Below are 16819 nucleotides of genomic sequence, written 5' to 3'. Positions count from 1 at the left end.
AAGTGAACTGAAATGAAAATAATAAGCAATGATAATGTCAACACAGTTTAGTACTATTAAGAAAGATGAGTTAAAAAGAACTTGTAACAGAGTAATCGATGTCCCTAGCCTAAGTGAACCACACAATACTATTATTTCAAGTTTGAGGTATGGATCAGGACTTTCATTACATAATCTTCATAAATACTAGAGCTGCACATACAACAATAAATTGGTTATAGAAATATTATGAAATAACTCCTGTGTATACAGGAAATACCACTGAAAATAAGTACTTAAGGGGAGATAAAATGATTTATATAATATCGATTTATGTGCACTCCCTCTTATTTTTTAAGTTTCACTCGATTCTCTTTAATACTTTTAGGGCAAGGAAAATACAGACAATGTTAAGCTCTCTATGTGCGAACTTAACTTTGGCTGATGGGGTCTGGAAGCTGCGCATGCACATATACCGTCTTACAGTGAATATTTGTGAAAACTTATTTCAAAATCTTTTGACGAATTGAAAAGTTGTGGACATGATACAAAACTGGCCCTATAACAAAACATGTTAGGTATTGACTTCTAAGTGTGACCTTAACCTTGGAGGTTGGAGTCTGGGTTTTGCTCATGAAACGTATTATTATGGTTATTAAACATTTGTGCCAAGTTACTCCTAAGTCCATGCACCGATGGATAAAAAATTGTGGTCCGGACACGAATTTTACACTCCTTAAGACAATGTTGACCTTTAATCTAAAAAATCTAAAGGTATGATTTTGATCATGATTCATGAGGTTGTGGTCTGGGTTTTGCATATGACTATTATAAACCCTATCCCAAAATCGTCCACAGCTGATCCGAGAGACCCACTTTCATATAGAGGTATCACCAGCCATGTACAAACTTTACTGTTCTATTCTTAACAGTCGTCTTAGTTCATGGGCTGAAGATAACAATAATTTACATGACGAACAAAATGGCTTTAGAAGAAAACGTAGTACACTTGATCACATTTCATCTCTTTCTAGTATTGTTGAAACAAGAATCAAACATAAATTGTCAACATTTACAGCCTTTATAGATTTCAAAAAAGCTTACGATTTTATCAATAGAGACATGCTCTGGATGCGTCTTCAAGAGTCGGGTATTTCTGGTAAAATGCACCGAGCTATAAGCTCTCTATATTCATTTGTTTCGTCATCAGTACGAGTAAACTCACTGAACACTGACTGGTTCGAGGTTCGAACCGGTCTCCGTCAGGGTTGTATTCTTTCGCCTCTGCTTTTTAACTTATACATCAATGATTTGATTACATATTTGAAATCATTCAATGTAGGAATTGATATTGAAAGTGAAAAATTGTGTATTTTATTATATGCTGACGACATTGTGTTGCTTGCTGAGAACTCAAATGATTTACAGTGTCTGTTAAATGCTCTTATAAAGACTGGTGCTCTGTAAATGATATGACTATTAATTGTGAAAAAAGCAAAGTTGTACATTTTAGACATGTCGCAATTACTAGATGTAATACAATTTTTACTTGTGGCAACGATATATTTGAAATTGTTGATAGATATAAATATTAAGGTCTAATTTTAACTGAACACGTGGACTTTAATATAACTGCTAAACATGTAGCTCAAAGTGCAGGAAGAGCCCTAGGTCTTGTTACAGCGAAATGCAAAAGTATAGGAGGCGTTCCATACGCTTTCTACACCAAACTTTATGATTCCATTGTGTGGCCCGTGATAAACTACGGTGCAGCGGTTTGGGGTGACCGGTCTTTCTCATGTGTTAATGCCGTCCACATAATAAAGCCTTGAGTTTCTTTTTGGGTGTTGGTAAATATACACCTTACGCGGCACTTGCAGGTGACATGGCCTGGCAACCACCCGTTGTTCGCCAATGGAAATCTATATTTACGTTTTGGGCTCGTTTAAGTAATACAAACTCGTCCAGGATGAATAAGAGAATTGCTCTTTGGGCTCATGGTAAAGCAAACAATAATTGCAAAACTTGGTATTTTCGTGTTAAGTCGAAATTGTTTGAATGTTGACTCAGCCATTTTTATGACATTTCTAACTATGTATCAAAATATGCTATTGTTGATAGTGCTATATCTTTTTGATGGATAAATATGTATGTGACTGGAAACAGCTTATCAAAAGATCTGTAGGTAGTTCAGGTAGAGGAAGAAATAAAATAAGAACATATTGTACTTTTAAGAAAGATTATAGCATGATTATGCCACCTTTACACAGATCTGCCTTCTGGGGTTGCTCCCATTAGACTAGAAACTGGAAGATATGAAAACTTAAGTGAACAAAATCGTACTTGTCCATTTTGTGTTAATAACGTTGAATCAGAATCTCATGTTATCTTACAGTGCTCACTTTATGATGATTACAGACGAAACTTATTTCATAAGGCGGCAGCCGTCGATCCAGAATTTTATAACAAGTCAGATAATGATAAACTTGTGTTTCTTTTTACAAATACCTCCTTAATTAGAATATGTGCCAAAACCTGTTTCGATATTCTTAATAGACGTAAATCTTATCTTTGTAAATAATATTATGGTAGATTATTATCAGTTCACTTTTTTATTATAATTTTTATTTTTTTAATGACATAAGTGCTCCTCTTTTAACTACAAAGTCGTACTGTTTTATTCTTAACTATTCTAACATAGAGCATAGTTTTATCATTGTAAATAGTCATTATTATAAAATGTTATATATATATTTATGTGCTTTATACATTTGTAGTCTCCTGTAATTCTGTATAGAATGGTTATATACATGTTCTTAAGATATATTTTATGTTGTATTATATTGTACCATGTATATAGATGAGACTTTAATAAATAAATAAATTCTATGACAGGTGAACATTTTTGCTATGTTAATTCAAAAACTCAATCAGGTACTGATCTCAAAGGTGATAATACGAGTCTGGGTGTTGCGCAGGACACTCGTCTTATTATGAAGAACATATGGGCACATTTATTTCAAACTCATTTGGTGAATGGACCGGACACGAAATTAGACGGATAGATAGACAGGCGAAGGACAATAAAAGGAAGATAGTGTATTCAGTCAATCTGCATAAGATGAATAACTTGAACTAGTAGTTGTTTACGATTTCTTTTCAGTACTTCTTTAAAAGTTATTCCCAGTTACTGATCTCTATTACAAACGTCTCATAGACAATTCCGATACGATAGGTTCTATAAATTAAACCCTTTAAAATCCACTTTGATATATCAGCAGAACAAAGTTGTAAAGAACAGATACAAATTTTATGAGAGCACGTTGAATTATTTATTTTCTCTGGGCAACTTACCTCACATATCATCCATTTATGTCCCGAAACAAGACTGTAGGTTTTAATTATACATCACCAAGGCAAAACATCGTCCTTTATTACTATACCGCATTATTTGAAAAGTCATCTTAGCTTGCTTTGAATTTGGCACAGTCCCTAGTCAGTTTTAGATATTTTGGTATTTAGATGCATTAAAGGGACTTTATATAGATTTACCGACCCGACTGAACTTTTTTCGAGATTAAATTTTACCATGTGCAAAATTTCCGATCATTTACTTATCCCGATTTTAAAGACCTGATTGATTTTTTAAAACTCGAGTCGGGCTAAGAATTTCACTACAGATCGAGGAGTTCCTTTAGCATGCAAGATACTTTCTGACATTCACATCAGAATGCTGTTCATCATACTGGTGGCGGAAGGTTGACCGCGGGATGTGTCAGTCTGTCACAAGTGGACAGTTGTGTAGAACCATTGATCCGATAGTAATTAAGCGAGCCGAATATAAAATCAAAGCACAGAAGGCGCTGAATTTGTTTGGGTCTCAGAATGTAAGAAAGGTGCAGGTTGTGAGATTATATGTTTAGTGCCACCAATGCTTTCCAGCGTTTTAATTGTAGTAAATTGGCTATTAGACTAATTGCAACACTGATATTCAATCCAATGTTTATTTGACTTTAACAATTTAAAAAAATGAGTAACCTTTACTGGGATTTGAACTCCAGACCTCTCGCTTCCTAAGCGAGCCCGAAAACCCTTCAGCCACGGTGAATTTATATGTGAACGGCCTGAAGAAAACCATATTATTCTAAATTAGGGCTTGTAACGACTTTAACTGTTGTTTAACACAGATGTAAATAATCCTGGAGCTTACTATAAGCATGTATATTTATAAAGCATCAAACGGCTGCAAGTTCTGTGGTATTTTCTGATCTTTGCAATCTAAATCGTACTGTATATCTGTATGCATTTTCCTGTATAAGTTTATTTTTATGTATTATAATTCCTTTTGTAAGGCACCAGAGTTTGATACATACGAAATTCTGCATAACTAGAGTTGCATCAAAAAATCATTTATGTTCTTTTTTTTACGACAGCCACACTTTATCTTTGTATATCATGGCTACTTCCTTAACAAAAACACTTAAAAAAAAGAATTTAACAAAAACAAAAAAAGTTTCCTCGACTGGGATTCGAACTCGGGCCTTGTACTCTCGAGGCGAGCGCGTTACCACTGTACCACGGTGAAGTTATACACAGTAAGTCTGAATAATATCAATTCATTCTAAATTTAGAACTTCCATTGCAGTTCGGGTTTGTAATCCTTATTAATTTCGTGGTATTTTGTTCAGGGTAAACCTGTTGTTTATAATTGAAGTAAATATTTTAGCGAAAATCCTCTCGCCCAAACGGTCCGGCATGTAGAATCTATATATTCCACTACTCGGTTTGTGTAGTATTCGGTAATCAACATGGCTAAAAATAGTATTTTCATTGATAAAATCATATTCATCCGCGTAATTTGTGATTGTGCATTTATTGACAATTCTATAAGCCAACGCTATTGTTTAACTTTAAATGCGTTGTAATTTGTTGGATACTTGTAACAAAACAAAATATTTCTTTCTTTTAAATCGATCGCTAGTTTTTAGCTGTTTTGAGAACTACTTGTTGTTAGGTTTGTAGTAAACTTCTGTGTCAAAGATTGAATGTCCGCTTTGTATTCAGTTATTTTCGATCAGAAAATACAATAAAACAATATTAGAAATCTTTGACCATTCGGGAATTACTTTGCTTGAAAATTGATGCGCCTGTCTTTGACCATCTTTACGCAGTGATCTCCCCTGAATTTTTCGGCTTTAGTGTACATACAAAAGGGAAGTAACCGCTCCAAAAAAGTGGACTACTTTCGGCATTTGCAATTAACAACATTAGACTCTGAAATTTCGCTACCATTATTTGTTTGGTCTGACGACCCAAACAAATAAAAAAACCTTAACATGTTTTAAACATTAACCATATTTGGATTCGAACCCACATCACTGAGGGGAGAGCAACATAAAACGTTTGTCATAAGCTATACAAACTATATTTAAATCGTTAAATAAATACATAGAACAGGTCAAGATATACAGTTGAACTCTTTACTGTAATTTAAATAATGGTTAAAAGCTGTATCACAGAGTGGTAGTTTTAACCTTTTTAGACACAGAAAATAGCTTAAAATAGTTTAAATACTAAATGGAAATGTACATAACAAATGGTTTTGCATTTTAAATGTAAGGTCACAAAACAAAACTTGTGTAATGGTTGCCAGTTTATTTTATTTTTAACATAAGATGTTACTTAATCTAAAGTCTTTACAGAAGCGAATAGCAAATCAATCAAAGGGAGGTAATATCAACAAAAAATGTAAAAGAAATAGAAATGTGGTATAGCGAACAAATATTCATAAATCATCTTTTTGAATAAATGTTGTCTTCTGTAGACATTGTTTTATATTTATTTAGGTTTTTTTCTGGTGTTTATGTATTTGTATGCATACTGATCATGAAATAATCAAATAAACTTGGTAACTTGGAAATATAAAGACCCTGGATATATTAAGCATGCTAAACAATCCAATTTGTCACACAGTGTCATTCACTAACTACAATTACTAAATTTTTGAATCATGACTAAATATGTACAGAAAAGGGAGATCATCAAAACAACAATTAAATAATCAAATTTAATTTATAGAATAAATATAAAATTAAAATAAAGCTATACAATTGTCTTGCAAAATATTTTTTTTATAAAATTTATATTGGTTCCATAAGCTTATGGTGGATTCAAGAAAGAGTTGTAACATAGAATGTCTCTTTTATTTACCACAGATGCATACTGTACGGTTAACAGAATAATTATAATATTCCTGATGAATATCATTCTGCTATTTTAAGAAGGGCTTTATCCATGTGGCAATGATTTCGTGTATGTGCCATTCATTTAAAAGTAATTTATTACCATATTTTATTCATACACGCATTTTTGAAGTATTCCTTTTTTAAAATTCAAACAATAATTTCTGCAGCTGATACAGATTTATACAAATAATGAAAAGATCAAGACAGGGTAAGTTTTGAAATATTGGATTTCTTTTTCAATAATATCACTAATTACATTAAATCACATTTATCTGTCCTCTTTTATTGTTAAAAAAAAAAACAAATTAAAAAGAGCAAAAAATGAAAAAGCAAAAAAAAAAAGAAAAAAAAAATAACAAAAGAACAACAGACAAAACAAGTGATATAGAAATGCAAACTAACATTGAAAATCATTCAATATGAGACCAAAAATCTTCACAAACTTTATAAACTCATTTTAAATCATTGGGAGAGTTGTCAAACTACAGCATGTACTCCGACATTTAGCATTTACCTGATCTTGAGGTTATAAAATTTTCTGAGTTCATTTACAAATCTCAGAACTCTCGGTGGTCAGTAAACTTTAGTGTGGTTTCTGACTAATCAAATACCTGAGATCGGAGTTTGAGTTTTGAAAATGTCTTAATAACTTTGGACCCAGGCCCTGTGTTCACTAAATATAAAAAAATTAGATCAGGATCAAAAGATCCCGATTCATTTACGTAGCTTTATGACATTAAAACTGATTGTAAAATATGTTAAAATGAAATGGTATACATGTATAAACAAAATATAGAAATTTGCTGATTTACAAAGAATCATTACACTATTTTTTTAATAAATTTGAGGATATCCATACATATACAAGAAAATTTGGATCAAAGTGAGGATCAACTTCAGGTTCAAGATCAATATTTTGGATCCACTGTAAAACGGCCATATCTTGTAAAGTAACAATAAAATCTATTCTAAAATTCACTAAAAATGCTATGTCAAGTGCACTTTTATCAAAGTTATATTGAATATCTAATATGATGATAACAATGGCAGAATGGAGCATACCTGAGTTTTTAATTTTGATCCTGATGCTTAAATCTTAGTGAACATTGGGCCAGGTGTTCAGTTCATAGGCCACATAAAATATAAATATACATCTACAAAGTATGTATAAAACTACACCATTTTTACCTACATTATACAAGTTATATTAACATTTATACTAACTATACTATAATATTTATACATAGTTCTTTTTATGTTTGAAAGACAATTAATAATGACTTAATAAATACAGTAGTATCACAAACTGTTCCAAATACACCAACTAACACAAGCAAACAGTTCCTTTTTTCCTCATGAAATATATTTCTTTTCACATAATTATAGAATGACAGACCTAGATATAATAAATAAAACTGTTTTAAAATATTGATATTTGAAAATAACAATTCAGTAAGGGTTCTAACATATTCTGAAAGCACCAAATACTTGACTACGAGAAATAGTTTGATTCCTGTTTAATTTCACCGGGTGTGTATGTGTGTGTGTGTGGGGGGGGGGTTAACTATCATAACCTATGGTAACCTTCACAACCACAACTGTCTTAGAATATATATACTCTATTAGAGACACATATTTTGTGTCTACTACTTCTAGAACTACAAATATATATTACTTTTTATCACAAAATAAAAGAATTCTATCAAATCAGGCACTGGTTAAAATTTTCATAACACTACTACAATGTTGTATATTATTGTCAACAAAATCTAATAACTATGTATTCCTAACATATAAACAAGAACCTTGAAATTCTTTTTAAACATTAAAAAATCTGGGTAATGTCCTTCTCCTTAATCCATATGTAGCACAGTGGCATATGTAGCACAGAGGCATATATAGCACAAAGACATATGTAGTACAGTAGCATATGTAGCGCAGTGACACAAAATAGCACAGTGGCTTATGTAGTATAGTGGCATATATAGCACAGTGACATACATGTAGCACAGTGACATACATGTAGCACAGTGACATGCATGTAGCACAGTGGCTTATGTAGCACAGTAGCATATATAGCACAGTGACATACATACAGCACAGTGACATACATGTATGTAGCACAGTAGCATGGTTACACATGTAGCAGTGGCACATGTAGCACAGAGGCAAATTTAGCATAGAGGCATATGTTGCACAGTGTCACATACAGTTCTTTATAAACAACAAAATTAACGCTGAATGGAATTGGTATGTTTCAGCTGAAAATTTTAATTTTTATGGCACTTTTCTGAAACCTTCACCCTATAAATTTAAAAGTATTTTGAGAATTACATGTACAGTTATCACAAAACTGAAGTAATTTTATGGCAGTTACTATACATACAACAATAATAGTAAAATAACTCTTCCTAAATTATGATCAAATACTTTTCCAGGTTGTTTCCCTTTAACAAATATTTTTTATAGTTAACATAAAAAAGTTTTTTTTGCAAAGGAACCATGACATTTCTTATGCACAGCATAAAATACAAACTTTAAAATAAACTTAAAAACTCATTAACAAAACAATAGCAATAATAAACAAGAGCTGTCACAGGAGACAGCCAAGCTCGACTAATAAAATACTGGACGCAGTAAGGAGGACAAAACTATGAAAGAAAAATCAATTATGTATAATAATGTATTAAGTTATAGTAAAAAAATAACATTTGTTAACATAAATTCCAAGATCAAGGGGAAATAATTCTAGAAATAGTCATGCTAGAATTATGAACCTTGTCACACACCTTAAAAAGTAAATAAGTTATAATATTTCTTAAAGAAAATCCTAAGTTCAAAGAGAGATAAATCTGTAAATATTGATTCAAGAGTTATGAACATTGTCACATAAAATGTAATTGATGATAAAAATAAGTATTTGAAGTTTGAGGTAGATACCTTTAAAACTAAAAAAGTTATAGTAAAAAATAACATTTTTCTAGTAAAAAAATCTAAGTTGATGGGGAGATAATTCTTGCAATATTGGTGCTAGAGTTATGAACCTTGTCACATAAGATATGGATGATGATAAGGTACATATATTTGAAGTATGAAGTTGATCCCTTTAGAAATAAATAAGTTACAGTAAAAAATAATGTTTTTTAAGGAAAATTCTAAGTTCAAGGGGAGATAAATCTGAAAATATTGGTGCTAGAGTTATGAACCTTGTCACATAAGATGGGGATGATAATAAGGTACATATATTTGAAGTATGAGGGTGATCCCTTAAGAAATAAAGAAGTTACAGTAAAAAATAGTATTTTTTAAGGAAAATTCTAAGTTCAAGGGGAGATAAATCTGAAAATATTGGTGCTAGTTATGAACCTTGTCACATAAGATAGGGATGATGATAAGGTACATATATTTGAAGTATGAGGGTGATCCCTTAAGAAATAAATAAGTTACAGTAAAAAATAGTATTTTTTAAGGAAAATTCTATGTTCAAGGGGAGATAAATCTGAAAATATTGGTGCTAGAGTTATGAACCTTGTCACATAAGATGTGGTTGATGATAAGGAACATATATTTGAAGTTTGAAGTTGATACCTTAAGAAATGACAAAGTTATAGTGAAAAATATTTTACTGCACCAAAACTTTAATCTGAAATATGGACGCGGACGCCGACGCCGGGGCGAGTAGGACAGCTCTCCATATACTTCGTATAGTCGAGCTAAAAATATGCATGAATTGAAAATTACATAAGACTTTTTGGAACATTAAAGATTGATTTTAAAAAAGCAGGACAACAGCCATTAAAGTGTCAACGACATAACTATAAAAAGGAAACTTTCACAGATGCATACACTATATGAAAAACAATCATTAGAACAACTACAGTATAAAGCAGCGCGCATAGTAACAGGTTTAATAAAGTTGCTTACAAACAATTCCCTTATTAAAGAAGTTTGGTGGGCGTCCCTTTTAGATAGATGTATAATACAAAACAGTAATAACAGTATAATTATAATCATTTGTTGTCAGTTCTACAGACTCAAGTTTTCTTTATAATTACACGGTATACACAATTCTATAACTTACATGTATTGTGTTTTTATAATACATGTACTTCATGTTTGTAGCATTGCTTCTCATTAGTTTGGTTTTACGTCACACTGACACGGTATTGGTCATATGGTGAATTACCAGCTTTACTGATGGAGGAAGACCTCTGGTGCCCTTCTGTGCATTATTTCAGACAAGGGTGCCTGAGTAGAATCACCAATGTTTCATAAGCTAGCTGGATAGTAAGCTTCCTTACATGAAATAATCTAAAGTAACTGTTGGGATTCGGATCTGTTATATGACAGTATATAAATGGTCTTTTGCTAAGAGCATGTAATATATTTATACAAAGAATATAATCTGTCAGTAATCTTTATAACATATACATGTAATATTATAAAGATATATTGAAAAAAAAACAATTAATTTTTTTCATGATTCATTTCCTTTTAAATTAATCATTATAAATTATTAATCTAATTATTTAATCAAGACTGTTTATATGGACTGGTCTGGCACTGTATTAACACCAGACTGACTTTCTTTCACCTGTGTTATTAATATTTCCTTTACATAAACTTATTAAATCATATAAATACAATTTTATCAAAAATAGTAATAATAATAATAATTTCAAATCTTTCATGCTTTAAGCTGAATCACAGTGTTTTGAATACTTATTTATCATCATCAATATACATGTATATATGACATTATTAATGTTAATATTACTTGAACTATAACTAGAAACAAAATTCACATCTAAAACTACAACTTTATTATTTCAACAAATAACCCTTATTATTATTTTAACTTGTTTATATATTTTCAATATTTTTAAAAGAATGGACTATATTTGACAGCCTCTTCACTTTCATACATTTTTTTTTCAAATTGCAGAAATGTATACTGAAACAAGCAAGCTCTACACATGTGTGTTCCAATGAGCCCTGCCCCCACCCCATCCAAAAAAGTTTGTGGCATGAATCTGGACTTAATTCATTAAATACCAGATTTGCACACACAACAATCAAATTTCATATTCGATATAAACTGAAATAACTCCTGTGTATGTGTCAACAGCTATACATTTAGCAGGTTTCATCATTGAAATAAGTATCTAAAGGGAGACAATTTGAAAATTATTTAAGAATGATGGTAGTTATGGTTCTCTTCTAGTGCACTCTCTTTCGCTGTTATCTATTTATATTTGAAGTTTCACTTGAATCACTTTTTAAACACTTGAAGAGTTATTCTCTGGACAAGAAAAAAAAACAGACCATGTTAATATTTGATCTACAATTTTGACCTTGACATTGGAAGTAGGGATGGGTGTTGCATGTGACACATCTTTGAATCATGGTAAACGTTTTTTTTATTTTGCACATGACACAACACCATATTATGGTAAACATTTGTGCCAAGTTATTTCAAAATCCCTTGATAAAGTAAACCGTTATGGACCCAACACAAAATTTATTATTAAAGCCTTCAACAGAAAATGTTGAACTTTGATTTTCAATTGTGACCTTGAACTTGATATTATAGGTCTGACTCTGTGTATTGCACATACCGTATCACATTGTCTCCTTATGGTTAACATTTGTATGAATGGCTGAGTTATAACTCAGACACAAGGTGTGACAGATGCATAGACTGACATGCTACCAGTTAGTCATATATTAAGGGGCCATTTCTATTGTTATTTTTTTTTTGTTTACTAAAGAGAGACATTGGCCCCTTATTCTTTTGTTACATAATGAACACTATTGTTTTCTTTTCTTCAATTTACAGTTAAATGGCCTCTTATTTACTAAAAAAATATTTTTTATTCGAGTCAACAGACAGACAGAGGGACAGACGGAGACCATTTCTATATCCCCTAATATCATACATTAATTACACATTTATCAATATGCACTGTAAAGCAAATACACATACCTTTTTTTCATATGTATAAAATATAAGATATATACCAAATGTTGTATATAAACCTGACTTTATATTCAAAGGTTATTATAATGAATACAAATAGAAGGTGTTTCATCCAATTAAAAGCAAATTTATACATAATTTAAAATATACATGATTTGTATAAATATATGGTTTAAAACAAAACATATCAAACACATGTAAACTATCCTATTTTGGATTTAAAACAAGAGCTGTCGGTAGGACAGCATGCTCGACTATTCTTAGTGCTTGATAGTAAAAAAAATGCCTGATACAGTTACCTCCTCCTGTTTACAGGTTGGGGTCATGATGGTGAACAAGTGTGCAAAGTTTCAAAGCCATATGTCAATGGACTTTGAAAATATTTGAACTATTACAAAAACTTTAACGTAAATTCTAAGTCGAAAAAGGGGCATAATTCTGTCAAAATGCTTGATAGAGTTACCTCCTCCTGTTTACAGGTTGGGGTCATGATGTTGAACAAGCGTGCAAAGTTTCAAAGCCATATGTCAATGGACTTTGAAAATATTTGAACTATTACAAAAACTTTAACGTAAATTCTAAGTCGAAAAAGGGGCATAATTCTGTCAAAATGCTTAATAGAGTTACCTCCTGCTGTCTACAGGTTGGGGTCATGATGTTGAACAAGTGTGCCAAGTTTCAAAGCCATATGTCAATGGACTTTGAAAATATTTGAACTATTACAAAAACTTTAACGTAAATTCTAAGTCGAAAAAAGGGCATAATTCTGTCAAAATGCTTGATACAGTTACCTCCTCCTGTCTACAGGTTGGGGTCATGATGGTGAACAAGTGTGCAAAGTTTCAAAGCCATATGTCAATGGACTTTGAAAATATTTGAACTATTACAAAAACTTTAACGTAAATTCTAAGTCGAAAAAGGGGCATAATTCTGTCAAAATACTTGATAGAGTTACCTCCTCCTGTCTACAGGTTTGGGTCATGATGGTGAACAAGTGTGCAAAGTTTCAAAGCCATATGTCAATGGACTTTGAAAATATTTGAACTATTACAAAAACTTTAACATAAATTCTAAGTCGAAAAAGGGGCATAATTCTGTCAAAATGCTTGATAGAGTTACCTCCTCCTGTCTACAGGTTGGGGTCATGATGTTGAACAAGTGTGCAAAGATTCAAAGCCATATGTCAATGGACTTTGAAAATATTTGAACTATTACAAAAACTTTAACGTAAATTCTAAGTCGAAAAAGGGGCATAATTCTGTCAAAATGCTTGATAGAGTTACCTCCTCCTGTCTACAGGTTGGGGTTATGATGGTGAACAAGTGTGCAAAGTTTCAAAGCCATATGTCAATGGACTTTGAAAATATTTGAACTATTACAAAAACTTTAACATAAGTGGTTACGCCGACGCCGACGCTCGGGTGACTGCAATAGCTCTACTTATTCTTATCGAATAGTCGAGCTAAAAATGGCTTGCACATAAATTTTTAAATAAATAAAAGTCAAATCCAAACTTTATAGACAATTGGTTATTTAAAATCCAATCTGTCTTGAACAACAAGGTTTATTCTTGTTTAGGTAGTCTTGCATTTAATCTACCACTATCATTTATGGCAAATGAATTTTATTCTCTTCTGCACCCACTGTTCCTCCTCTTTAAAACCATGCTTTTTATAATACTGAAGTAGCGCCTTGTACCTATCTAGAACATCAAAGCCGACCAATGTGTGTAGCTTATGTAGATCAACGGGACAGAGATGCATTGGTTGTCTGAAGTCCTCTGACAAATGTCCTGATCCATTCATACAACAGTCATAATAAATACAATGATCTATGCCTAGTAAATGACATATCTCATGTACAAGAAGCTTGCATCCCCTCTGTAGAGTGATGCGTGAACGCTCCTTCTCCGCTATTTTCTCGTCCTCTTCAATTTGAAACCAATGTTCAGTAGAAAAGCTTAAGCATGGATCATAGCGATATAAACTAAAAATAGCAACGCGTTCATTACCAGCAGCCATTCCAGCTACAAACAAATCACTTTCTTCACCATAAAGATCTAGGAGGGTCAATCCAATCATACAAATGGCATCTTCGGGTATAAGGTTACGTAATTGCATCAAATTGCTATCAACGCAAACTTGTAAATGTCCAGTGTCTGGATTATAACGACTTGTTAATTGATGTTGTTTTACTCTTCGACTGCTTCTTCTGCCTGTACTGACTTTGGATTTTGGACTTTCTACCCAATAAACATTACCATCTTCAACATTTAAGTTAACTTTTGACAAAGCTTGGACTGGTAGACCAAGAAATATACTTGTATACTCTATCAAGCTTGAGAAGAACATAGAATCCTTCTCGTCAAAAGCACCTATAGGAACTATATAAACTTTACCATCTGGATACTTGTCTTTTATTGTTTGACCTGAGGATTTGAACTCCTGAGACATATACTTTCTCTTTCGACTAGATAGCCATGGACATTCTTTAAGAAATTGTTTGTATGTTTGTCCATCCTCACAATATTGTGCTAACCAGTCGTCAACATGTGTAGGGTCTGGTAAATGTGGAAAAAACACACAATTATCTTTACTTGGTGTTGGGTCAAACTCAACAGGAATTTCTGAAAGAAAACCTATAGCTTTTTTACTATCATTTTCACTAGGGCGCTTATAACCAGAAATGTATGGAATCTTTTCCTCAACTTCCTGGGATGTTTTCACCTGGTTTGCTTTGCCTTTGTTAGCAGAGGTTCTAGGCTGTCTTGGCATTGCTAATGTGACTCTATGACACTTCCTGCAATTCTCCTGGAATTCCAAATCAGTTCACCTTAAAATGAAAAAAAGATCTATTCAATTCATGAACTAAATTATAAATCAACAAATTTTTACTTTTTCAGCTTTTAAGTTTAAAATTGGACATGTCAATCATTATAGTCCAAAAGTTTAGACATAGTTCGCTTCAATGAGATAGTGTTATTGACATGATAGGCAATCTATGACAATGTCATATCAACATATATATATATAAAAGCAGCAAGGTTGTATCTGAATCAGGGCAGCTGATGTGATGCCACCAGTATGGTGAGATTACTGAACTGTACTTTGATCACACAGAGAGCAGTTATGTGGCATGACTTTAAAGCATATGTATAGGTCCCTCCAAACTAACAGGGATTTGACAATGATGGGAAAACAAGAAACAACATAGACCGAAGTAGATGAAAACAGGGTCTTTCAAATAGAATGGTCTGGAGTCGGATCAATTTTACAAAAAAGATGTCTACTCTAGGCTGAGTCACATGATTAGGTTATCTACCGACGTGATCTGGCATGGTGTATCACCATTAAGAAAACAAGTTATAAGATAATGTTTTGTTTTGTACATTAATATAAACTAATCCAATAAGGCTGCATTACATTGTCAGCTTTTACTTTAAAAAGTAGTAATTTTATAGATTTGCATTAAAATTAGGAATTTTTCATTACCAGTGTCAAGATTAAAATCTACAGCTCATATTTGAAAAAAGGTCCATGTTTCATAAGCTTTTTTAAATTCATGCGTGGTCGTTTGTCAGCAAATATTCTGAACAAGCAATCTATCTTTTTTAACAGATCATGGCTTTAAAAACATTATTATCTGAAATATTTATCCTTTATCCACAAGTTAAAAGATTTATAAAGATCATTGCGTATTGTTAAAATTTTCATTTTTGTTCTTGTACTTAATTTTCGCCCTTTTGTTTATCTTAACAGTTACATAATTTGCGGACAGTAAATTATACCAAGTTATACCGAGACATGTTTAATTGTAGCGAGAAGGTTTTTTTCACAGCGCGTTTCCAGACCATTCTATTTGAAAGACCTTGATAAAAACGAAAATAGACAAACAATACATGTGGATGCAGGCTACATGTATCTTTTATTATGCTAAAACCAACTGATTCATTGGTCGTACAAAGATCATAAATTTTATGCAGAGTTGACCATTATTCGCACTAAAGTGTATGAAAACTAATGATATAGGCAAATCATACAAAATAACATCATAACCTTACTATTGACTTCCTTACATGTTTGCCTCACCATAATTTTTCCTGTCACGTGAACACATGAAACTGAAACAATATCTGGACCATTGCAAGTTTTCGCTCTCATTCGTAAATAAATGACTTACCTTCTTACTTGCGGGGAACTTAAACGAGTGTCCTTCCCTGCTTTGCGGGTCATGTATATTTTTTTTTAATTTCAGTGACACTGACAGGTCATTTTGACATTTCGTGGGAGTTGTGACATGCTTGTAAGACTGGTTAACACTTTTCGCATAAACTGCAAAGTTTTATTAAGATTATTAGCATACCAGTCTGAATTTCTCCTCTTCAATTTGAAGGCGAGAACTTGGTCAAATTAGGTCAGATACGACTATTGTTTTTGAACACCACTAATAGTTATTTTTAGGTCAGTGGCATGTGTACATGGGCCCACAGAATAGATTACAGCATATTCGGCATATACAAAATATTTTCATCAAAAACATAAACTGCCTAATAGACTTAAGAATATCATGGAGGTTCAGTAAGGTCCAAAAGCATATAATTAAAAAAAGATAAAAA

General features: G+C 32.1%; 1 protein-coding gene across 1 annotated transcript; it reads right to left on the bottom strand.

Annotated features, from left to right (window-relative positions):
• Positions 1 to 11130: 11130 nt before the first annotated feature.
• On the bottom strand, positions 11131 to 16703 carry LOC132736527 (uncharacterized). The gene is made up of 2 exons (XM_060723671.1): positions 16384 to 16703; positions 11131 to 15036 (listed from the first exon to the last, which is right to left on the bottom strand). The coding sequence occupies exon 2, from the start codon at positions 14976 to 14978 to the stop codon at positions 13809 to 13811; it is 1170 nt and encodes a 389-aa protein (XP_060579654.1). The 5' UTR covers positions 14979 to 15036; positions 16384 to 16703; the 3' UTR covers positions 11131 to 13808.
• Positions 16704 to 16819: the final 116 nt, after the last annotated feature.

Source organism: Ruditapes philippinarum, unplaced genomic scaffold, assembly GCF_026571515.1.
Source record: "Ruditapes philippinarum isolate M1 unplaced genomic scaffold, ASM2657151v2 ctg625_1_1_1_1, whole genome shotgun sequence".
In the NCBI taxonomy this organism is placed as follows: Eukaryota; Metazoa; Mollusca; class Bivalvia; order Venerida; family Veneridae; genus Ruditapes; species Ruditapes philippinarum.
This window is presented reverse-complemented; position numbering and strand designations above follow the sequence as displayed.